We start from the raw sequence: 26,886 nt of genomic DNA, 5'->3' as shown, positions 1-26,886 counted from the left end.
TAATAATATGTATTTATAAATATAACATCACCTCTTTTTCTTTTATCATTAATTCATTTTATCATTTTTATTTTTTTCACTTTCTTTGCCTTTCTGTCATTTTCTTTCTTTTTCTATTACTTTCTTATTTCATTTTTTTTGTTCTCATTTTTTTCTATTGTTTTTCTTTCATCTCTTATCCTTTTTTATCTCATTCTCTTCCCTCTTCTATTATTTTCTTTATTTTCCTCCATAATTTTTCTTTCACTTTCTCCATTTTCTTTCCCATTATTTTCTTCCCTTTCTTCTCTTATTTTTCATTTTCTCTATAATTATCTCATTTTTTTCATCTCATTTTTTTCTATTATTTTCCTTTTATCTCTTATCCTTTTTTATCTCATTCTATTCCCTCTTCTATTATTTTCTTTATTTTCCTCCATAATTTTCCTTTCACTTTCTCCATTTTCTCTCCCATTATTTTCTTCTATTTCTTCTCTATATTCTTCATTTTCTCTATAATCATCATTCAAATTATTTTTTTCTATCATTTACTTTCTATCCATATTTTTTCTATTATTTTCTCTTCATTTATTTTCTTCTCTAATCATTTTCTCTTTTTTTTTCCTCATTTTTCTAATCATCTTTTAACTCTACTCTGGTTCTTTCTTCTTTTTCGTAATTTTTATTTTTCTATCATTTTTTTCTTTTTTTCTTCTTTCTTTTTTTTTATCATTTTCTCACATTTACTCTTCTCTTATTTCCACTTTCTATATATTTCTAATAAATATTGGATATAAATTACAAATTTAGTAATAATAATAATAATAGTTTTATTTTTAAAAAGTTTTCATTTATTCTTAAAAATATAGAAGTCTATATGTTAAAATATCATCCGTTAGAAGTGTGTTCAAAAATTAAATCCGTTAGTAAATTGAGAAAAAAATAATTTACTCATAAATTTAAATCTGTTGGTAAATCCGTTACTAAATCATCAACAAATTGAAATCCGTTAGTAAATTTATTAAAAATTTAAATAATTTTAAAATAATTATTATTTCGATTAAATAATAAATTTTATTATTAATATTCTTACCCAAGTATAATTTGCTTAAAACAATTTTGTCTAACTCTACAAAAATGTCACCTTTTGCAATTATATACAGAAGAATGCCAGTGCACACAGTTGATCTTATTGCCTTTCTTATAGGTTTTCATAACAGTATTGTAGCAAACAACTTGGTAAATTAGCATGTGGACATTTTTAAACAGGTACAATAATACCTTGCGGAAGCCAATAACAGGTAGAAAGTTATAGCTAATAAATATAGGCGTTTCAAATCCTTTAATGTCGATGATCAAGTTATGGTATATCTGTACAAGCAACGTGGTGGAGGATAGAAAAAGTTGACCCAAAGAAGATTAGTTTATTTCAGATTATATAGAAGATTAATGATAATGTCTATATTCCTAACCTTCCAAGTTATATGAAAATTTTCAAGACGTTTAACGTAGCAAATCTATTTCAGTACTACCCTGTTTATGACAATTCGAGGTCGAATTCTTTATGAGTGGAAAGAAATGATACGAAGTAATTAGTTTTGGATTTTACGATAAATTTGGACCGAGTCTAATTTTTACTGTCGAGATCCGTTGGGGGCCACAATAGCTTTTTAAAGAGAGAATTTCGAGATGCACGATTTTCAAAAGTGTGACGAAGGCTATAAGTCTGTCACAAAATTCAAGGCAATAATTCCATCATTTTGGAATCAATTTTGTGATTTTATTATTTTTTTTAAAATTTTTTTATTATAAATAGCCATTTTTTAACCGTTTGAAACATTTTTTTAATTTTTGAGAATTTAATAAAAAAATTTAACTTTTAATCTTTTATTTTCTAAATTTCGTTTTAATCAAATATTATTAATTAAAACTCCTAATGGAGTATAAATAATTTTATTTTATATATATTGAAAACCGATTAGTAATTGTTTTGAAATCCGAGTTTTGAATAACATATCTGCTGAAAGTAATTTGTTGCAATGTCCTAAATATTTGCTAGAGACGTGTTTCAAATGCCTTACAAATTGAATGAAAGAAATTAAATTTAAAATGATTGAAATTAAAAAAATACTAAAATTATAGGAATTGCATTAAACTTATTCTATTGTTTTGAACTTTTGATACAATTTTGAATCTTATTTAATAATTAAATCAAGAATCATATCAAGCTATACAAAATTGTATCTCCATTTTTGTTGATTTTATCAATTTAGAGTTGAGAGATTAAAGTATAGAGTAGTGAAAATTCATATACATATGTATTTATATCAGTAAAAGTTAAAATAATAATTTATTTTGAAATCTTTTCCATACTATCTCTCATTTCTTCCACAATATTCTGATAATTACCAGAATTTACAACCCTAAAAGACTGTGCGCTGTAACTACCTCTATAGTGTTGAGTTCCTATCAAACCAAAATCTCTGTAATTAAATTTTTTGTTAGACTAATGTCAAGGCTACCATTCAATACATTCTTCCGCTTTTTTCGCCATCTCAATGGCATCTGCCAAAGTGAAAATCACAGCTACTCCCATTATATAGTGAATTTCATGATTCATTCTCCTCTAATAATGGGTAACCTACTGGACTTCGTTCTCACAGTTATTACATCACTTGCAACCGCAAAAACTCCTCTGTATATTCATCCACCCTTCGACTCCCTTGAATACCGTTGTAAAACTTAGAGAGAATTAGGTTTTCAATGTATTTTGTATTCAATAATCAACTCTACTTATACAGTTCTACGTATATAGTAGTTACAGAGGATAACTATGAGAGTACAAGATTAGTATTAGAATATAACTAAATACAGCTAATTGAGAAGAGATAATATTAGTAGAATAACTTAATATTATCCGTAACAGCCCCCTTCAAGCTGAACTGCAGGTGACTGTAGTCTAAGCTTGCATAAATGAGATGCAAATAATTGTTGTTCCAATGGCTTGATCAAGATATCTGCGATTTGATCCGCACTTTTGAGAAAACGAATAGAAATAATGTCTAGCCTTATTTGATCTCGAATAAAGTGATAATCTATTTCAACATGCTTTATGCGAGCATGGAAAACAGGATTTGAAGTAAAATAAATGGCACTGACATTATCACACCATATTGTCGCAAAATGGTTAGGAGCATATCCAATTTCTCGCAAAAGAGAAGTAACCCACATTAATTCAGCAGTAGCATTCGCGATAGCCTTATATTCACTCTCTGTGCTTGATCGTACTACGTTTGGTTGCTTCTTACTGGATCAGGAGATTAAATTTTCACCAAAATAAACTAGGTAACCACCTGTGGAACGTCTATCATCGGGGCAACCAGCCCAATCATTGTCCGAATAACATTGAAGTGAGAAAGTTGATGATGGACGAAGCAGAAGACCTTGAGTGGCGGAACCCTTAAGATAACGCAACAATCTCTTGCATGCTTGCCAATGAATATTTGTGGCACAATGTAAAAATTGAGCTAATTTGTTGACAGCAAAGGCAATATCCGGTCTAGTAATAGTCAAATACTGCAAGGCCCCCACTACCTGGCGATATTCTTTCATAGAATCCAATAAAGTGCCCATTTCTTTATTGAGATTTGGTGTTGTTGCCATAGGTGTGGCACATGATTTGGAGTCTTCCATGTTTGTTGCTTGTAAGATTTCAGAGAGATACTTACTTTGAGAAAGTAATAAGCCATCTGATGTTCTTGTAGCCTCTACTCCAAGAAAATAATTAATCTCACCAAGATCTCGAATAGGAAATGTAACAGCCAATTTTCGAATAAACCAATCAATGAGTGATGACTTTGTTCCTGTGACAAGAATGTCATCAACATAGACAAGCACTGTAATACCCAGTTAGACTCCGGTATCGGAATTCCTACCGTCCGGTGGAATCTCGGATGTCGGAGACCTCTAGAAGGGTAAAACCATGTTTTCATGAAATGTTTTAGTGTTTTTGATGATTTTAAGCATAAAAGGAAATGATTTTTTGCATGAAAATAATCTTGGAGGAAAACCCAGGTTCGGCCGCCGAACCTCAAGTTCGGCCGCCGAACATGCAGGCATTTCGGGTGTGCCTTAGGCCCCCGAAGGCATAAGTGAGGGAAGTCCAAGTTCGGCCGCCGAACCTCAAGTTCGGCCGCCGAACATGGCATGCATGCGGAGGCACGTTCGGCCCCCGAACGTGGCCTGGCCAGCCACTATAAAAGGGTCCCTTAGCCGAAAACGGGCGAGTTTTCTCCCCATTGTCGGCCAAGGTGAGCTCTCCGCCGTTCCTCACCAATCCTTGAGTTTTTCCTTCAAATCTTTCAAGATTTTCACAAGTTTTTGCTTTGTTTTGAAGATTTTCGAGTTTAAAGCAAGTTTTGGAGTTTTGGGGTTCAAGAACTCAAAAATCTCCCACCTCCGAGTTTAGGACGTCTCTCTCTCTATCTTCAAGAGGTAAGAGCCGATCTTAAGCTCATTTCATGTTTAAAGTAAGTTTTATGCAAGATCTATGGGGGTAGAATACATGTTTAGGTTATGGTTATGTTTATGGGTATAAATGTATGTTCATGAACAATGTGGCTTGTAAATGTATGTTTGATGTGTTGTAGTTGGGGTTTAAGGTAGCTTGAGACCCCTAGGAGCTTGTATGCATGTTTTGGTTGAGCTAAATGCATGTTGGTTTGAGTTTGGAGGCATTTGTGCATGTTTGAACCAAGTTTCTGCCCTTTGGGAGAAACCAGGTTCGGCAGCCGAAGGGACTTTCGGCCGCCGAACCCTCTTGTGGAGGCAGCCTTCGGCTGCCGAAGCTTGCCCCTGAAAGGAGACTTTAGTCTCTGTCTGGGAGTTTCGGCCGCCGAACATGCATGAGTTTCGCCTCTGTCTGGGAGTTTCGGCCGCCGAAGGTGCCGCCGAACCTGCCTGACTTTCGGCTCTGGAGGGACTTTCGGCCGCCGAACCTGCCGCCGAAAGTGCCTTATCCAGCCTTCTTTTGCATGTTTTGCATGATTGTTTTATGATGTTCTAAGGGGTTTTTTTTTGGGGAGTAGTTTAGAGTTATGTCCATGTATGTTTGGTCCCTCATTTGAGTCCACCTGTGTAGGTTCGGACTCGAGGAACCGAGGACCCCAGCAGTGAGTCAGCTGCTTCTGAGTCAGTAGAGCTTCAGCCAGAGGTGAGTGGAATAACTCTTATGTTTTTAAATAAATAAACCAGTTTTAGCATGATTCACGCATCATGAATGCCATAAGAAATAATAGGGTGCTTGCATTAGAACTCACGAATATGCTGCATTGCATAATATGTTGATGATGCGGATGAATGTTGAATGATCCTTTAGTCCTCATAGGTTATGATATGATGATGATACAGTACGGAAGACCAGTGAGGCCCATTCTACGCCCCTGGCACTATGTAAGAGAAAGACCAGTGAGGCCCATTCTACACCCCTGGCATTATGGAATGTTATGTTATGCTATGTTATGTTATGTCAGAGAAAGACCAGTGAGGCCCATTCTACGCCCCTGGCACAGTTGGACCATGTAGAGGACTACTGGTGACAAATTCATCCTTGATGTGATTAGCTGTGATGTGATGCATTTCATGTTATCATATATTTTAAATGTTTTATTATTCTGCTCACTGGGTGTTATAGCTCACCCCTCTCCCTTAACCCCCAGGCTTGCAGGTACAGGGTAGACTAGGAAGTCAGCAAGAGTAATGAAGTCTTATGCATGTAATAGCTAGGATGTGGACATGACAAATTGTAGAATGATGTAATGTAAAAGTTCAGTATAGATATATTATGAAATGATGTTTAAGGATGTTAGAAGTGTGTTTGACCATAGTATAATGAAATCCCTTTTTATACATGATCTTAGATGTTTTATACTGCTTATGTAAACCAACTCAACACATGTTATGCCACCCATTGGGGGCATTGATGGGATCCCACAGAGGGGTCAAGTTTATGATTATGGCTATGTTCCGTGCATGCACAGGTTGAGTTTGGTGTATGAGAGAATGATTGAAAGAAAAGTTTTAATTTTTATGTATGATTGTTGATCATGTATGGGATTAATCAGGTTCACAGGATGTATGTTAGGCTTGCTACGGGTCCCGGCGGCCTTAAGTCGACCCGGATCCTAGCGCCGGTAGCGGTCCGATTTTCGGGTCGTTACAAGCACAAATATTTTATCAATACCATTAATATAGATAAATAAAGAGTGATCTGCCTGTGTATGTTGGAATTGAAGAGAGCATAGAAATTTCTTGAGCCTTTCAAACCAGACCCGTGGCGCCTGCTTCAATCCATAAAGAGATTTATGAAGCTTGCAAACATAATCAGATTTTGTGTTATCAACAAAGCCTTTTGGCTGTTCCATATACAAATCTTCATCTAAAAAACCATGAAGAAAAGCATTTGAAATATCTAACTGATGCATTTCCCATCCTTTCGTTACAGCCAAACACAAAAGAATGCGAACAGTGGTGAACTTGACAACTGGGGAAAAGGTCTTTGTGTAATCAAGACCCTGCTGCTGTGTAAAGCCTTTCGCGACTAAACAAGCTTTGTAGCGCTCAATATGCTCATTAGAGTGTTGTTTAATCCGATAGACCCATTTATTCTGAATAATATTTGCCTTTGTTGGTCGTGGTACCAATATCCAAGTTTGATTCTTCAGTAAAACTGAAATTTCTTCTTGCATAGCATCACGCCACTCCTGTTGTTTATGAGCTTGCAAGAAACTTTTTGGTTCCTGAAATGGCACAAATTGAGTAACAGATGTATATTTTGGATTTAGTTTTGGATTAGTCCTCAAAACCATGGAATGTGTTCGAATGGGAGGAATAGGTGAAGCAAGATCAGAAATAATTGGTAAACCTGTAGATGAGACAGATTGTAACAATGGTTCTGCAGAATGTTGAGAGATTAATGGTGATAAAGACTGAATTGGAGTGCGTGGTGAAGATGGAGTAGAAAAAGGAGATGTACCTGATGAAGGCGACAATGAAGATGGCGTTGTACAAGTAACCTGTAGCCATGTTGGATCAGCTTGTGGTTCTTGCATATCAGCTGGTACTGTGAACTTGGCATAGGGAAATTCTCTAGGCACAAATTGAACATGCTTTGCCAAATACACTCGCCCTGTCTTAAAATCTAAACATCTATAGGCAGAATGAAAAGGACTTTGCCCAAGATACACACATTCAGTGGACCGGTAACTAAATTTATGTTTATTGTAAGGGCGCAACAAAGGAAAAATACTACATCCAAATGGCTGAAATGATAAATAGTGTGGGTCTTTGGAGAATAGCTTAAAAAAGGGTGAAACTTTCTGCAAGACATCAGATGGTAAAGTATTAATCAACATGGCACTATGTTCTATAGCATAATTCCAGTACTTTAATGGTAAAGAAGCATGAGCTAAGAGGGTAAGACTAGTATCTACAAGATGACGAATTTTTCTCTCTGATGTACCATTTTGCTCATGAGTATATGGGCAAGCAATCCTATGAACAATACCGGTGGCTTTAAAATAATGATTCAAACGTTGATATTCACCCCCCCAATCTGAATAAAAGGCTAATATAGGTTTGCCAAATTGACGTTTGATGAGCTTTTCAAACTGAATAAAAACATCGTACACCTCACTTTTATTTTTCAAGAAGTAAGCCCATGTAAAACGAGTGAAATCATCAATAAATAGAACAAAATAACGATGACCCAAACTAGATTGCACAGGGGCAGGACCCCATACATCTGAAAAAATAATATCAAATGGTTTTTGACTTGTATGTTCCTTAGAAACTAAAGACATTCGAGATAATTTGCCTAAGCGACAACTAGAACAGGGACTCATTTCTGTATCAGAAACAATTATCTTATTCTGCCTAACTAAATCAGATAACTTGTGAAAGTTTGGATGCCCCAACCGCCGATGCCAATCATCCATGGAAGAAGCTGCTGAAACTTGATTCGCCATAGGATGTGGCTTGAGTTGAGTTAACTTGTACATGCCATCTTCATTGGGGCCTTGCATCAGTGTTTTCTTGGTGCACTGGTCCTTTATTGCAAAATAATGAGGCCAAAATTCAAAGAAAACAGAATTGTCAATGGTAAATTTTTGGACAGAGAGCAAATTTTTTGTAATTGCAGGAACACATAAAACACTATTCAGCTTAAGCTTGCAATTCGAATTAGAAACAAGGCCATTACCAGTATGCGAAATGTGCAGCTCTTGTCCATTACCAACCAGTAATTGATCATTACCTGAATACTCATTAATAGTATTTAATTGTTGCGGATCCGAGATAACATGATAATTTGCAGCAGTATCTGGAAACCAGGACACAGAAGCAGAATCCGCCATGGAAGGAGCAGTCGGGTAACCCATGGTATGCACCATATTTGCAACAGGAGGTCTATAAGGTCGAGGAGGATGATATCCTGAATAATTGCTATTATTATAACCAGATTGATTACCACCAGTATTGTTTCCAATAGTACCACGATAAAACCTCCGACGGCAATTCAAAGCAGAGTGATTGGGTTTGTTACAGATTTGACAAACCACACGAGCCTTTGAAGAATCTGAAGAAAAATTACCATTAGCAGTATCAGTTGATTTTGGTGTAGGCAGAAGAGGAGTAGTAGAGGAACTCCCTCGAAGACTAAGATGAGCCATAAGTTGATGAAGATTATTAAGAAGCATTTCATGCACTACCAAGTGACTATGCAACTCAAAGAACGAAACTGGTGTAGGATGAAGATTAAGATTGGTGATAATCGAATGAAACTCAAAACCAAAATTACGATAGATTATCGCATTGAACTCAACTGGAGAAAGAGGTTGTCCAGTCACACCTAACTCATCAGCTAGGGATTTTACTTTTTTTAGATAAGCAGAGACTGAGAGATCATTTTTCTTGAGTTCTTGAAGTTCAATATGTAATTGCAGCTGCCGATCTTGAGAGACAGCACCGAATGCATTGGCTAGAGCTTACCAAACTTCATATGAAGAATTAAGACCATATACAAGAGAATAAACTGCTTCTGTAAGAGAGGCTAGCAACCATGAGTGAAGCATCTGATCTTTGTTGAACCAATCCTTATATACTGGATTTGGTATAGGTGTGGCATCTATAGCAGATGTGGGTATAGTTTTAGGAGGAGCTGGTTGAGAACCATCAATAAAACCATTGAGATCTTGAAAATTAAGGATTGGACCGAATTGGGTTTTCTAAGCTAGGTAATTATTGTCTTTTAATTTGATAGAAAACGAAGATGCAGAGGTAATTGATGGAGAGGAAGGAGAGGTGGAGGAAGATGAGGATAGTGGAACAAGGGCCATTATGGTGGCTCTGATACCATGTAAAACTTAGAGAGAATTAGGTTTTCAATGTATTTTGTATTCAATAATCAACTCTACTTATACAATTCTACGTATATAGTAGTTACAGAGGATAACTATGAGAGTACAAGATTAGTATTAGAATGTAACTAAATACAGCTAATTGAGAAGAGATAATATTAGTAGAATAACTTAATATTATCCGTAACAACTGTTATGATACCGGTTATACAAAATCTGGGCGTGATCACTAGGCAAGAATCATTGTTCAATCATTTGCTTCATCAACTGCCAGTTTCGTATAGGTTCCAGCCTCCTGCGATAGCATTCGTTTTGAACAGAATTTCACCATATTGCTGCACCACCCTTTAATTTATAAGCAACAATCAAAACCTTTCGATCTTTCTCCATATTCATAACTTCTAAAAACTTATCAACCTTCGCTAACCAGTCAAGGACAGATTCTACATCCAAAGAACCAGAAAAGTTTTGAAGGTCTATCTTTATCTTGTAACCTTCGTGATAATTCTGTTGGAGATTTGCGACCACAGGATTTGAAACTGGCCGTGGATTTGCTACCCCGTTGTAGGGCTAGCTGTCCAATCATCTCTCTCAATTCTGCCAAAGATGCCTCAATTGCAGCAAGTCGTGCCTCTTAGTTGTTGACCATGGATGAACTTCTCTCTGATACCAACTAAAATAAGACTATTTAGACTCCATCAGGAGTTTTAATCAATAACGTTTGTTTAAAACGAAATTTAGAAAATGAAAGTTCAGAAGCCGAAATTTCTTATCAAATTTTTAAAAATTGAAAAGTGTCTCAAACATTAAAGAAAATGGCTATTTATAATAAAAAAATAATAATATGAAAAAATTCAAAAAAAATAATAAAATCACAAAATTGATCACCTAAACGATAGAATTTACACTTTTAAAAGTCGTGAGTCTCGAAATTCTCTTTCTAAAAAGTTATTATGGGTCTCTAACGGATGTCGACAGTAGAAATTAAGTCCATAAAATTGAAGACTAATAGCTTCGCATCAACAAACATTTAGGAAATGAATGCTTAATTTGACTAAATCGATACTGACTTTGCTATTAATCCTTTCAGGGGTCCCAATAAAGATGGACTTCAAGGATTTTTTTTCTAAAACTAATGGTCCATTATTATTTAAAAACTGACTATTTAGTTTCTAAAAAAACTCATTAGTTAATTTATCAATTTTTAAAAATGCATTAAAGCATCATGAAGTATTAAAATATTTACAAATCAACCCTTCCGTTAAATTTAACTGTCAAGGTTTTATTAGTTAGTCCTTATGATATAAAAAAAATTCATTAGTTAGTCTCTTAATTTTTATAAAAATATCTACTAATTAGTCACTCTGTATTGAGATTATTTTAGACTTTTTCATAATATACAATGACTAAAATTAATGAAGTGACTGATTAGTAGACTTTTTTAAATTTGAGAGACGTTTAACGTATATTTTATAATCAAGAGATTAACTAGTAAATTTTTTTACAATTAGAAACTAATTAATAAATTTCCTTATTGTTATCATTGTTTGCAAGTTATCCAGAATAATGGTCAGTCATATTCTCATCGCTGTAATTCCAAAGATCAATCAAATACGTAATCCATAAGAGGTACTACATATGTAAGAGAGACTGTTCAATTGAGCGGGAGTTTGTGCTCCTTTCATGTAGCATATTGGGACTTAGAATGTTTCAACTATTCATAAGATCCACATGTAACCATTACAAGTTGAGAAAGCAGCCCTAGCAAAGCATTCACATTAAACTAACCAAAAATTGGATTTATTCCGTGACTGCAAGTTTATTAATATGGTTGTGGAGATTAGGGAAGGTTCAGCCATTGCGCCAGTTCCATAATCACCAGAAGCCAGCCTTCTTGTGACAGGTGCAATAAGAGAAATTCCTTGTTCATCAAGTGACATGAGATGCCTTTCCGTGAAAAAATTAGTCCACATGAAAGTATGCATGGCTGGCGCAACAAAGATGGGCTTGCTGTAATCCCATGCTCGGACGATGCAGGTCAGCAGATTGTCACATAATCCCCCAGCAATCTGCATTGACACACAACAGATGCATATTAATTATATAACAAATATACCAATCTGTCAATTGAATAAAGTATCACGTACAAAAGGAACACAAATTATTTAACTAGATATATTTGAATCACAATTATTTATTTGAATATGTAAAAACCAGGTAATGTGGGAAAAAACTTGTCTAGACTCGGTACATTATAAATCCAAAATACAGGTGAGTCCTTCCATAAAAAAAAATTAAAAAAAAAATTAGATGGGATCCATATTTTAGTGTTTTAAATACATGGTGGACTGGTTCACCTTAAAATTCCCTAAGTAATGTAAAGAAATTGACAAGAAAAATTTATGTGACTGCAAACAAGGCTAAACAACTTCATCTATATAATATTGCAAGTAAAAGTTTGTTGAGAAAAAAATTTTAAGTGATAACTGCAACGTTATTTTGCAGACACAATGAACAAATAGATAAACAGGATTTGCCTGGAGAGAAAGTAAAACAGGATTCCTCCTTGGGATAATTGGGTCAAACACAATGTATTCCACTTGGATGAGAGATAAACTGTCAAAGCTTCGTACTACTTATTAATTACCTTACCAAGTGTGTTTGCTGATAACGGGGCTATAACCATGACATCAGCCCACCGAGGCAGCTCAATGTGAAGGATGCTGTCTCCCATTTTATTCCAACTGTACCATTCATCCTCATCAGTGTAGAGATCAACATCCCTAGGAAGTGAGTTTTTGTTGATGAAATGTAAAGAAGTACTTGTAGCCACAGCTTTTACTTCTGCCCAACCAGTAAAACAATGGCAGAGAACTCCAAATTTTACGGCAGCTACACTTCCACTAGCAGCAAGTAAAATCCTGGGTCTCCTAGGAGGGGCATTTACCTCAACTGTGGTTGCTGGTTCTGAGCATGCCATAATCTGTCCAACCAATGAAAGGAGTAATTAAAAAAACTACAACTCAAAGTTTAGAAGTCTAAAAACAAACACCATCTCATTATTAAATTAAAAAGATTCACGTAAAAATTTACTATCAGCAACAACAGCCAAGGTACTTGTGCACAGGGGCGGACACAGGATTAGAAGAGGAACAGAGCCAAAATTTAAATTATCATATGATTATTATAATTAACGAAAATTTCATGGTTGTCATACAAGGACGCCGGAGCTTCAACGTCTAGTAGTAGCCGGAGCTTGAGGATGCCGGATTCTATGAAATGGTGAATCAAGAAGTAACCAGATAGAGGAAGGAAAGAGGTGGGAAATAAATCGTGAATCTTGACAGATTTGACTCAGAATTCAGGGGCTTAGGGCCTCTTTCAATATTCTTTCCAAAAAGCTATAAGCTTTGTCCAAAACGACCTAGTTTTGAGGTGAACCGGGTTTTACCGGCTCGGCTGATTCTCTAGATACTGGATTTGACCCGGTTAGTAATAAGCCCAAATGCAGGTTTTTATAGAACCGCTTCAAAAATTAAAAGCACCTCGCCTGAATTAATTACTTCCACCCTATCATAACTAGACATTTGCATTCTGCAGCTTCTTTATGAGCCAAGAAGTAAACTCCCCTACTTTTCAGAGACAGATGATCAAACAGGTGATAGGCGGAGGAAGCCAAAATTTCTGTCGCCTTTCACATATATATTGATTATGGCTCTGTTAAAAACGATACTTATCTTCCCCTGTCAGATGAACTCTTGTAGAGGTAAAAAAGTAAACCCGTTATAAACCCGGCCTCCTATTGAAATCAATTACAAACAAAAATGGTGGTTTCCTTTTTATCAAAAGAAAAAAAAAAGAAACAAATGGACAAAAAACACAAAAAAAGAAAGAGAAAAAAAAAGATAATAAAACAAGCAATACAAGAGCGATAAACAAACCTTATAGCCATATAACTTGGTAAAAAGAAAGAAATCCAGTTATCCATTGCAAAAATTCTAAAATGGAGCAAAGATCAATGGGTCCAAAATTGTGCAAACGACCAAGAACCCAGCACGCATACCTTACGGATTAAATGACGAGGAGACGCTCAGTCGCCAGTACACTTAGCGAGTCTTGGGTTCTCAAAGAAAGCGTTGAAAGTGTTCGGGGTGAGAGTTGTGGTTCCGGATGTTAAATCGGTGCTTGAGCTGCATGAGAAATTATCCGATGTGGAATATATATGTATGGATAATGGATCGGCTACGTGAATTTGCAACTGCCGCGCGGGTTTTTCTTTGAAAAATTAATCATTATATTTACATATATGATTCCACATTTTCTTGGCTTATTATTCCATAACCATAAGATATATTTTTAGAGAAAATATTTTGTAGGTAATTCTCCGAAATTATGGAAATAATGAAATTGTCCTTAAATTATATATTTAACGGATATAAAAATGAATATAAAAATCTAATCTGATCTAGTAAAGTATATATTTTATATATATCTAATTTATCTAAAAATTTAAATTCAAATATTTATGATGTCATCTTCTATTTAAAAAATAATTTTAATAAAATATAATATTCATGCGTTATAAAAAAATAATAAATTTTGTTTATTAATTTTTCACTTATAGTTATGAATTTTTTTTCCAGCCTTTTGCACTAAAACTAACTTTTTTTTATGCATTTAGAATAAATAGTTTAGAATTATTTTCTAATATAAGAGAAATTTATATTTTTATAAAATAAATTAATTTTTTTAAAACTCAAAAATAATTTATATCAAAATTAAGTTGCTAAACCAACCGCTCAGCAAGAAGAGAATCACATCAAAAACTTGAAGAAACAGACCACATTTTAGAATGAACATAACATATGGCCACCATGACATAATGTAAATAATCATATTAAAGCATTGAAATCTAAGTTAATGTTTAGAATGATAATTTTTATACTTTCACTTCTTAATTAATAATTATATTTTACTTATTACATCATTTCTTAATGACTTAAAAAAATTACTTCTATTTAATAACAACATGATACCACAGATAATATTTTGACACACATTAAATTATACATTCTGAAATGAAAATGAGTAAAATCATATAATATTTTTTATACTTTTTTCTATTTTTAAACTTAGAAGGGATATGTAGTCTCTACCATCTCTTCGATCATCCTGAAACCATATTTAAAGAAAAGTTAAGATTGTTTTGAATAGCAAAGTAGTAATCAGATTTAACTACGTACTTACCATTTTTAGTAGTATGCCAACCTATACAATCTTGTATATAGAAGAACCCAAGAGAGATATTGTTAATCTGGTTCACATAGCTCACGAAAACAATTAATATTCCAAGTAGATCTATTGTCGTTGATAAAGCCACCAACTGTGAAATCTTCTAGATCTTGAACTGTTAGAATGTGAACATAAAAATCCCCATCTCAAAGTAACCACAGGTCTCCCTAAATTCTGACAGAAGCACTATCTCCAATTCTCCATCCAATACTCAAATTAAGCAAATCTGTAGCCTACAACAAAATGCTCTGAACATAGCTTGGGTTTTCATCCACCTTAACATGTAAGAAATCCTCTCTCATAAAATATTTAGTTTTGAAGAAATGCGAAAAGAAAGAGCTAGAGTCTAATAGAATCTTTATCCTTTAAGTGAAGATTTCGAACACCCAATCCACTAGCCTCTTTATCCACACACACTTGATCCCAAGACAGCCGGTGAATTCTCTTTCTGTTTTGACTATTTTAACCCATCAGTATGAGTTCAATATTCATTGGATCTCTTTATTCAGGGAAATAGATAGCAAGGAAAGGATGAAATATCTTGTGCAACAGATTTGATCAAAATTTTCTTTCTGGCCCTTGAAAGAGATCTACCTTGCCATCCACTAATTCTTCTCCACACTCTGTCCTTGATATAGAAAAAAAATTGTCTTTTTTACTCCTCCCAATCAATGAAGTAAAACCTAAATATCTAACATGATCTAGTGGGAGGAAACTCCCGTAATACTACAAACTATAATTTTGGTATCCAAGTGAATATTTGAGAAGAAAATACTAGATTTTAGAAAATTAACAGTCTGATCTAAAGCAGTCTCGTAAGTATAGAGAATGTCTTTTAACCATATTATGTTAGTTAATATATGTTTTGCAAAAAAAAAAAATCATTACCAAATAAAAGATGAGACACATTAAGCACACGATTGACAATCTTTCAACACATAAAATAAAAAGATATAAAAATAAAAAATCGTGATAAGGTTCTCTGTTAAGAATGATAGAGTTAAATTCAACTTCGTTTAACAGAATAGTAAATACACAAAACATAATTAAACTTACTCACGTGTAAATTTTATTTTCAGCACAACCAGCCTTAAAGATTTCCGATTTACTCTACTTATTTTATTTTTATATCAAATCAAAGTTTATCAATTTGCTTGATAATTTTTAATGAGCTTTATTTTATAGCAAAATTATTATGACAATTTTCATTGTTGATAGTAATTAATTTTTAAGAGAAAAAATAGTTAATTTCGCTCAATACTATAATTTAACTTTTTATCCCCAACTTTATTAATTACAACAATATATGGACAAAACGAAAATGACAACAATATACCATAGCCTATTGTTTGCTCGTGGGGCTCACCTCTAATGCAGCAATGTCGGCCGCCCGCTCGTGGCCATCTATGCAATTCACTGGTAATTATGAAAAACTAAATTAATTATTTTATTCCTCCCTTATGCTAACATTAATATATTTTAAAATTCTTAAAATTTAATAAATTAATTATATATTTTTAATTTATTAATTACAAATAAAAAAAACAACATTTCTATTAAAATATAAAATTTAATAATATATTATAAATTATATATTAAATTATATTATCATAATTTAATTCCATATTGACTTGATCGGAGTGTGAGGTGGGAGTTTCCGTGGAATTTGAAACAAAGTTCCAAAATAAATTTTTTAAAACTATTTTAGTTTATATATATAATATTTCTAGTATAATCTATTTAAAAATTTTTAAAAAAATTATTCGTCTTAAATTTAATTAAAATGGTGAATTATATTAAATTTATATATTAATTTTTTCGTATTTATTTTATATATATTGATTTTTTTCATATTTATTTTTAAAGTGTATAATTATTCGATTCTTAACTATTACTTAAATTTTTATATATTTAAAATTATATAATTACGCTCAAGTAAATGCATTTAAATAAATTCGAGAGATTTTAGATTCTACTCTCGTAATTCTCAATTTTCAATTTAAAAAAAAATTACATCACTATTATGTTAAAATTTTTTTATAATTTTAATTTTGTTATAATTAGTGATTTAATTTTATATTTTAATATTATTAAATTGAAAAGTATATTTTTTAAAAAAATTAATATGTGATATATGTATTAATTTAAAGTAATTTATCCTACGGTAAAATTTTGGTCAATTTATCTATAAATTTGTTGCGAGAATCCCTCCCTTAGAATGATTTATTTCGTTAAAAAAATTCAAATGAAATTTATAAAATTATGTATATTTTATTTTTTAAAAATAAATAAATTATTATATTTTAAATATTAAATTTGATAAAAATAAAATAAAGTAATTTTTTTATAATTTTTTTATTTTAAATAAGGTGAATATCATCTATGCTTATACTAGGAAAGATTAGGACGATTAGCTTTGCAATTCTATGGCAAAATTGCTAAAAATATTCATATTCATTTTTAAGAGTGATAAATTAAAATAATTAATCGAATAGAATTAATTTAAAATTCAGTTTAATTTTTTATTTATTTCGGTTCAGTTTTTATTTTTAAAAATTTCAATTATTTTATTTCAATTCTATTTTTATCAGAAAAATTCTTAAAATTAAACCGAATCGATTAGAGATAATAATATATTATTTTTTATAATATAAAAATTAAACTATAATCAAAATTAAAATATTTTAATTAAATTTTAAAATATTAAAAAGAAGTTATAAAAAATAAAAAATCTATTAAAAAGTCTAACCAATTAAATTGAATCGAATTGAATTAAATCAGATCGATTAAATTTAAATTTATTTATATCTAAAATCGGTTCGATTTAATTTTTATAAATACTAAAATTTTAATTTTTAATTTATTCGATTTGATTTGATTTTAAACTGAATCGATGGAAATAGATTTTAAACACTTAAATTTTACATAATATAATTATTAAATCTCTTTTTTAATAATACTGTAATGGTTAAACTCTTAATTTTTATAAAAATGCAACGAAAATCATCATGTATATAATTACATGTAAAGTTAAACAATTATTTTTTTTGTAAAATTATGTATTAAAATATTAACCACTAAAAATTAAAATACCAACTGAATTTTGTATGAAAATTAAAAGTCAAACGATTTATTTGATTTACCATACTTTATGGTACTTAAAGTCAACTTTTCTCTATTTTTTCATAATATAAGATCCTCTATACATTTAATTTCAATTATTTATAACTAATTTATGCAATATTAATAAAAGGACTAATATAATTATTAAAATTAATTGAAAATAAAGTTCTGAAAAAAGGATATTTTGTCAAACCCACATAGTTTTAGAATATTTATTAAATTGTTATTTTATATATGCTATTAATTATATTTATATAAACTAAGCATATTTTCAAAAGAAATTTTTCATTAAATTTAAACTGTTTGGAATTTTACGGAGAAAGAAAAATAAAAAGTGGAAAATAAAGATTTTTTTTCATTTAGATAGGAGAAAAATAAAAAAAAAAGTTAATAAATGAAAATAAAATAAGTTTATCTTGTTTGATAAAATATAAATATAAAAGAAAAAATTAGTTAATTTTTAATTCTATCCTGTATATTAAAAAGAAAAAGAAATAAATTTAAAGAGTAATTTTTGCATTTTTTAATTAATTATTATTATTATTATTATATTTATTTTATTAATTAATTAATAGTTATTTTCTTATATAAATTATTTTTTTAATTAATTATTAATTATATACTTATTAAATAGAATAAAAAGTGGTTGGAGAATGTGATTGTTTTGTTGGTAAGATTACTAATCGGGTAAAATAGGTACATGATGAGTTGGATAGACTGGGTCAAGGTCCGTAATCATGGTGCTGTCCCCCTCGACGGTTGATCTCCAGTGTGGGACTATCATGATCTCCACTTCATGGTCTCTGTCATTTTCAATCCTCACCGCTTATTTTGCTTTTTCTTTTTTTCTCATTTTCACAATTTTCTTTTTTCATCATATGATTCCATCCTTAGGTTTACCCCGACATTAGACTTTATTAGATTTTGAAAAATAACATAAAATATGTTGTATACTTTATATTATAGTTATCTTATCTTTAATTTAAATGTGAAAAAATTATTTTTTTTTTAATTTTACTTTATATATATCGAATTATAAGTGAATAATGGGTATACTCTATATCATAATAAATTCAAAATTATTATTTTATTATTCCTATCAGAAAATAATACTGCAAATATGTTAATTATAAGCATTGTTAACACTAAGGCTTCGTTTCTTTTTTTTTTTTTTTTTGTTGAAAAAGGCTTTAGGTTTTATAATATAATTACTATTTTTTATAATTTTTTTAAAATTATTATTATTATTTTATATTATAATAATATACAAATGCACTGTTAAATATCATGATGTTCACTTTTTATCGGTAAATTTAATTTTGTAATATTTAATAAATTTAATATTTAGCAATTTAATCTCTTTAATATTTTTTTAATTTAAATAGTAAGGCAAAAAGTATTTTGATATTTTTAATAAAAATTAACGGTAAATTAATATTAATTTTAATGATAAATATTAAATTATAATTTTTTTTAATTATTAAAGTCTAAAATATAAATTTAAAAAATACAGTCATTAAAATAAATATTTTATTAAAACAGAAAGATTAAACTGTAATTTATTTATTTAAATTTAAAACACTAATTTATTATAAGTACTAAAACTATATAACTAAATTATTAAAATCTAACATTAATGTTTAACAAAAAGAAAATGGATTGTCCCTAGTTGTAATCAAAAGTACACCACAAGGACATAAATATAATTTAACATTTTCTAAATGTCACGATAAATTTACCAGACTAGAAATTGAAGAAAGATTGCTGTCGGCTACTATTGGGTATATATATATTTTGCTCCATTTGTTTATGTGAATATGTCATTTTAGATATTTTTTTTTTAAAAATAGTGATGTTTTATAATTTTAATATTTTATTCATTTATTTACTTTTTAATCAATAAAATATTTCTAAAATATTATTAACTCCGTTTCATTTGATCTGAATTTTTGTAATAATAACTTTATTTCATTCGACTTAAAACTTTTTAAAATTGTATAAATAATTATTTTTTTATTTTTACTGTCCTATAATTTTTATCTATTTTATTTTTAATATATATTAAAAAATAATTTTTTTATTAATCTTTTAATTATTATCATTTTAAAAATATTAACTTTTATTAAATATTATAAAATATTTTAAATACTCACTTAAAAAATCATATGTGATAAAAAATTATTTTTAAAATATGATAAAGTTAAACAAAATTATAATAATTAATTTATATATTATTATAATTAAAAAAATAAATATTAATTTTAGAATAATTAAAAAAAGTAAATAAAAAATATAGAACTTGAGAGAATATTATATTTTCTTATTAATATTATATATCACCAATGATTTACATCATAAATATTAAGGAGCAATATCAATTTCAATAATTAGCGTTGAAGGTATTATAGTAAATTTACAATTAAAAATTTATAAAAATAAAATAAAACAATCATTTCTTTAATCTGTAATAAAATGAAGAGATTAATTAAATTTATTATATTAATGTAAAAAAGTTTAATTGAATGATAAATATAGTTTTTTATTGGTATTTTTTTATTAAAATTTAACATATTTCTTTTTTAAAATAAAATTTAATTTATTTATTATTTTTCTTTAACTTGTGGAAAAACTTTAAAGAATTAAAAAAATAAATGAAAATAAATCTAATTAAGTTTTAATATTTTTTTTTTCAAAAATCAAGTAAGTCTAATTAAGATTTTTAATCGATTAAATTTTTATATTTTTATTACGTGCTAAATAAATTGTAACATAATATAATATTATTTTTTATAATTTAAAGTATAAAAAATTTAATATTTTAATTAACATACAAATTTTAAAAATATATAAATATAATCAATAATTTTTAAAATTTTATGAAACTGAAATTTTATTATATAAAAAATATTTTTATTATTAAAAATAATATTATATTAGATGATGATTTATTTAATTTTTAAATAATTATAAGAATTTAATTAGTAAAAAAATTAAATTAAATTTATTTGATTTTAATAAAATTATTGGAGTTTAATAAACAGTGTGGTTTTTGCTCACCAGACTGCTCTTTTTTCCGTTTCGTTTTTCGTTTACTCTAATTTATCTATGTTCCCAAGGTCTAGTTTTGCTGGACCTTTTACCTTTCTTCAACACCCTTTCGCCTTTCGGACACCGCCCCCTCCTTCTCTCTAGGCTCCGTTGTCTCCTCATCGTTTTCTTCAGTCTTCTTTGGTTTTCTGGCGCTGAAAGGTAAGAATTATGAACTCTCAGCTTTGCAACATTTTACACTGGTCTTAAGCCGTCACTTCCTGCTCTTTTTTTGGTCTGTGGAAATGTTTCTCTTGATTTTGCTGGTTTTTCTTCTTTTTAACTCTCATGGACATGTTAGTTCTTTGAATAATGAAGGATTTGTACTTATGTCGTTCAAGCAGTCCATATATGATGACCCAGAAGGGTCTTTGAGCAACTGGAAATCCTCCGATGAGACCCCTTGTTCATGGAATGGGGTTACATGTAAGGAGCAAAAAGTTGTCTCTGTTGGCATCCCAAAGAAGAAACTTTATGGGTTTCTTCCTTCTTCTCTTGGGTCTCTCTCTGACCTTAGACATTTAAATTTGAGGAATAATAGGTTCTTTGGTAGCTTACCTGCCGAGCTCTTTCAAGCTCAAGGGCTACAGAGTCTGGTCCTTTATGGGAATACCTTATCTGGGTCTTTGCCAAATGAGTTTGGCAAGCTTAAGTACCTTCAAAGCTTGGATTTATCACAGAATTTCTTCAATGGATCAATACCCACATCAATTGTTCAATGCAAGAGACTTAGAAACTTTGATCTGAGCCAAAACAATTTCACTGGTTCTTTACCAGAAGGGTTTGGTTCTGGTTTGGTTTCTCTTGAAAAGCTTGATCTTTCATTCAATAAATTCAATGGTTCAATTCCTAGTGATATAGGAAATTTAACTAGTTTGCAAGGAACTGTTGATCTGTCACATAATCTCTTCACGGGTTTAATCCCAGCTAGTCTTGGAAGCCTTCCTGAGAAGGTTTACATTGATCTAACTTACAACAATTTGAGTGGTCCAATACCACAAAATGGTGCTTTAATGAACAGAGGACCAACAGCATTTATAGGAAATCCTGGTCTCTGTGGTCCTCCATTAAAAAACCCTTGTTCTTCCAATACAGATGGAGCAAGTTCACCTTCATCATTTCCCTTTTTGCCTAATAACAACCCGCCTCAAAATTTGAATAACAATGGTAGAGGGCCTGAGAAAGGAGGAGGATTAAGTAAGGGTGCTGTAATTGCAATCATTGTGAGTGATGCAATTGGAATTTGCCTTGTTGGGTTACTATTTTCGCATTGCTATTCAAGGGTTTGTGCTTGTAGCAAGGATAAAGATGAAACTGGTTATGTTTTCGGCAAGGAAGGGAAGGGAAGGCGGGAGTGTTTGTGCTTTAGAAAGGATGAACCTGATACTCTATCTGAGAATGTAGAGCAGTATGATCTTGTGCCCTTGGATACACAGGTAGCTTTTAATTTAGATGAGCTGCTTAAGGCTTCAGCTTTTGTTCTGGGGAAGAGTGGAATCGGGATTGTATACAAAGTTGCACTCGAAGATGGGCTTACTTTAGCTGTGAGAAGATTGGGAGAAGGGGGCTCTCAAAGGTTCAAGGAGTTCAAGACAGAAGTAGAAGCTATTGGAAAGCTAAGGCATCCTAATATTGTGACACTCAGAGCGTATTACTGGTCTGTCGATGAGAAGTTGCTAATCTATGATTACATACCTAATGGAAGCCTTGCGACCGGGCTTCATGGTAAGTTATATAAATTCTTTTGCAGCAAATGATTTTGGCTTCTTAAATGTGATTTTGATTACTGGCCTCATGTTTCTTTTATTATTATTATTATTATTATTATTTTACTGTTTCTGTTCTTGCTTAATGTCTTTAGGGAAGCCTGGAATGGTTTCTTTTACACCGTTATCTTGGTCTATTCGGTTGAAAATCATCAAGGGGATTGCAAATGGTTTGGTTTATCTGCATGAATTCAGTCCTAAAAAGTATGTTCATGGAGATGTGAAACCAAGAAATATACTTCTTGGACATAACATGGTACCTTACATTTCTGATTTTGGACTCGGGCGCCTTGCTAATATTGCCGGAGCATCCCCTACTCTGCAATCTAATGGAGCTGCTTCAGAAAAACCACAAGAAAGGCAACAAAAGAATGCACCTAGCTCGGACGTTGCCACATTTTCATCGATGAATTTGGGATCTTACTACCAGGCCCCTGAAGCACTTAAAGTCGTAAAACCATCACAGAAATGGGATGTTTACTCTTATGGGGTGATCTTACTAGAAATGATCTCAGGAAGATCCCCAGTGATCCACATGGGTACCTCAGAAATGGACCTTGTTAACTGGATTCAGCTTTGCATTGAAGAACAGAAACCACTTGCAGATGTTTTAGATCCATATTTATCTCCAGATTTGGACAAGGAAGAGGAAATTATTGCAATTCTAAAGATAGCAATGGCTTGTGTTCACAGCAGCCCTGAAAGAAGACCAACAATGAGGCATGTCTGTGATGCTTTAAGCAGATTGGCTGTATCCTCTGATTGAATGGAACTGAGATAAATTGTTCATTGCACTTGCAATGAAAAAATGTAAAAGTAAAATATGGGATCTGTGCAATTTATGTCTTTGTTTTTGGTAGGTTGTTTTCTTCTTTGTTATTGCATGAGATGGTGGTGGGTCTGCTTTGGGAGCTTGCTGAGAGATGGAGGAACTGCTTTTGTACTCTGGCATTGTTAAGTGTATATGTAAAAGAAGAGGATGTTGTCTTTTTCATGCTCTTATTGCAGAACTTTTGTCTCTTTGTTTGTATTATCAATCTTTTAATTAATTGTTTATTGCACCTTCCCTTTTTGGAAAAAGAAATAATTATTATTGATAAATGGAACACGGATTAAATATTCCCATCAGTAGGTAATTTATAGAAAATTATTTTATACTTTTTTTAATATACTATTTTACCTTACAGTTCTTTTCCTTCATTTCATTATTTAGCAAAAATTCCTCACAGGTCATCTGATGATTGATCAAATCAATTTCTTTTTTCCAGTGCTATCTTCAATCACATAAAGTTCTCTTATTTGCTACAGGCATTTCTCTGTACACAACTCTGCTGGATAAATTTGCATTCTCTCTTTTCTCTCTCTCTCTAAAGCTTGTTGGTTGAATGACATTACACTATTAAAAAAAGCAAAATCTTCAATTTAAAAACTGATTCACATTTGCAGAGATGTTCAAAGGAACTGTGAAGTTGATATATAATAAGAAAAAGGGATATTTTATTATTATTTACCTGCGCTGCGCTGCTTCAGACATGAAGATTAAAAGTGACATTTGAAGCTGTTTCCCAACTGTCTTGTGCTTGAACAGTGTGCAATTGGAAATAGTATTATAGTCAGCAAACAATGTAACGAGAATGTAGGGACTCTACTCACTCCACCAATCAAGGACAAAAGTTCTTAGGCTTAGCTGTTATTTTTTATTTGATTGGTCTTAAATAATTAACTTTCCGACTTTTAAGTAAGATTCTTGTTGGAATGTCTTTAGTCAATGGTTTCCAGCTATTGCTCATTTATGGATATTGTCTAATTCAGATCTAGCTGCTTCTCTTTCTCTTTTCCTGTTGATTCACCGGATTTGCCTGAATCAACTCAATTCCTTAAGTCTTATATGCATTTTCACTACGAATCGGATGAGACCAGATCCTCCGCATGTTCAAAATTCATCGCATCACTTTCAAACAAATTGATTCATTATTGTAAATCTTAATCCGAATACATAGAATAAATTGAATGGCCGAGTTCAAAAATAAATAACATAGCTGAAAATATCTATAATTACTATGCATTTCATTACTTTCATAATTAGGTTATAATGAAATAAAATCAAAATAAAAAATTTTTGTTTTTTTTTACTTTTCAAAATTCCATAATTCCATAGTAGAATAGAAGCTGAACATATTTTCTTTTTAGACTTTATTCGATTTTACTAACAGCAATTTCGAAGCAAATTGTGGTAACCAAGTATTTATTTATGTAATTAAATTTTATAGTTATGAATTGTATAGTTTATTAATAATTCAAAATATTTAATTATTCTAAAAAATACATTGACCAAATAAATATTTTTATATTATCGTAAGTACACTTACTGCTTAAAATAATTAAGAAATTTATAAAGATTTCCAATAATTACTTATAATATAACTCGCAAACACAAAAACCATAATTTATGATCTAACATTCACGATTGAACTTGTTTCTGCTGAAAAAAAATATTGGTTAATTAGAGTGTGAAAATCCTCTGATTTGCAGTTTTTTTTAAAAGAATTTTTATATTTCTTTTGTCTGTAATACCTACCTTTTTTTTATTATCCTATCTGAGTAAGGAAAGGTCTTCCTTCTATTAATCCGACAATGAGTTCCTCTCTCTCATATCGAATTGGGTATGAATACTTCTATTTTTTTATATTTTTTTTTAGTTTCATTTATTATTTGGCAACGATAGTTTTTTTTATGGAGAGTTTCTTTCGGCGGTCTACCTTATGTTTTTTTTTCTTTAGTTTCATTTATTATTTGGCAATGATAGTTTTTTTATGGAGAGTTTCTTTCGGCAGTCTACCTTGTTCTATTGGTTTTGTGCTTGTGTTTCTATTGATGCCTAGTTGTTTTTGCAGGTGGTTTTCAGCTTCCCTGACGACCTTCGGTAGAACACTCATAATGTCCCTCTATTGGGTTGTTCGGTCCTTCATCACTTGTTTTAAAGTTAAGACTATATTATAGTGCTTCTTTTCATTGAAGTTATGACAAGATGTTGATATATGGATCTTGGTTCTTATTGATAGTTCATTTAGTCTGATTTTTTTTTGTGATAGATTTGTTTTCTCCATCATTGCCTTTTTGCTTTTAATAGATTCTCGCACGTCTCTCCTTTATAGTTAATGGTTTGGCTTGCATGTTCTTTTCTATTCTTCACTATGAGCTTTGACGACCGAGAATATGTTAGAGTCGTCTCTTTAACTAGCGATGGTGAAATTCCAATGACTCTGTACTATTTAGAATCGATGTATGGCGCAATCATTCAAAATATATAAATTTTTATTTCTATTTTTCGAATCCACCATCCAGATCATGTAGCTAATTATAGTTAGGATTTTTTGTATCGGACTGAACTTAAAAGATTTAGATAATTTTTTTTCAATATTGTATCTTCATTCTCTATTTTTTTTTAAATTTTAAACTATATACAAGTTTAACTCTTTTTTTATCTCTAACAATATATATATTATTTTTGTATTTATTATAATATTCTTATAAAGTCCGTTCGTTTAATATCTCAAGAAATTATTTTTAAAATAATATCATTGATTAGAAATAACTTTTATTTGCTAAGTAAATTTATATATTTTCTCAGTAATTTCAATGTCATATTGCATTACGATAATAATAATAATTTAAGAAATTCATAAGTTTATCTTTCACAAATATAGCGTGTAACCCTTATAACATATATGAAAAGATAAAAATAGAAATATTTTCAATTTAGTATAGCCCAACTTTTTGTTATGTTGTAATATATTTCTATTAATTTTCTACAGTTATAATAAATTAATATTTTTACCGATGCTGAATAGAAAAATTAGATTTTATTCACTGCTATTATTGTAACTGCTTTTAATAGTATATGATAATTGTACATCGTATTACCTTAAAGGTACGGTGTTCATCTGTTACAGTAGAGATACACCAATTGTATTAATAACAACTAAATTAACATTTAAAATAATTTTTATATCAATCGATCACAATTAAATTAACATTTAAAATAATTTTTATACCAATTGAGTATGTAATAAATTTTTTATATTATATAAAATATGATTTTTTATAAGATATTAGAGATTCTATAATAGATAATTTTTCTTTTTCAATTATATTCCAAATCAGTTTAATGTTTTTAAAAAAAAAAATTAAAAAAATTTTATTTTAAAAGTTATTATTATTAATAA

General features: G+C 30.6%; 2 protein-coding genes across 2 annotated transcripts; one reads left to right on the top strand and one right to left on the bottom strand.

The window, feature by feature from the left end:
* Positions 1-10,976: 10,976 nt before the first annotated feature.
* On the bottom strand, positions 10,977-13,655 carry LOC110618317 (phosphopantothenoylcysteine decarboxylase). The gene is made up of 3 exons (XM_021761473.2): positions 13,456-13,655; positions 12,040-12,375; positions 10,977-11,461 (listed from the first exon to the last, which is right to left on the bottom strand). The coding sequence occupies exons 2-3, from the start codon at positions 12,370-12,372 to the stop codon at positions 11,171-11,173; spliced, it is 624 nt and encodes a 207-aa protein (XP_021617165.1). The 5' UTR covers positions 12,373-12,375; positions 13,456-13,655; the 3' UTR covers positions 10,977-11,170.
* Positions 13,656-20,887: 7,232 nt separating this feature from the next.
* On the top strand, positions 20,888-23,721 carry LOC110617757 (receptor protein kinase-like protein ZAR1). Its single transcript, XM_021760741.2, has 2 exons — positions 20,888-22,619; positions 22,756-23,721. The coding sequence occupies exons 1-2, from the start codon at positions 21,140-21,142 to the stop codon at positions 23,424-23,426; spliced, it is 2,151 nt and encodes a 716-aa protein (XP_021616433.1). The 5' UTR covers positions 20,888-21,139; the 3' UTR covers positions 23,427-23,721.
* Positions 23,722-26,886: the final 3,165 nt, after the last annotated feature.

This window comes from Manihot esculenta, chromosome 6, assembly GCF_001659605.2.
Source record: "Manihot esculenta cultivar AM560-2 chromosome 6, M.esculenta_v8, whole genome shotgun sequence".
NCBI classification, from domain to species: Eukaryota; Viridiplantae; Streptophyta; class Magnoliopsida; order Malpighiales; family Euphorbiaceae; genus Manihot; species Manihot esculenta.
Note: the sequence above shows the minus strand (reverse complement) of the source record. Positions and strands in the feature narration are given on the sequence as shown.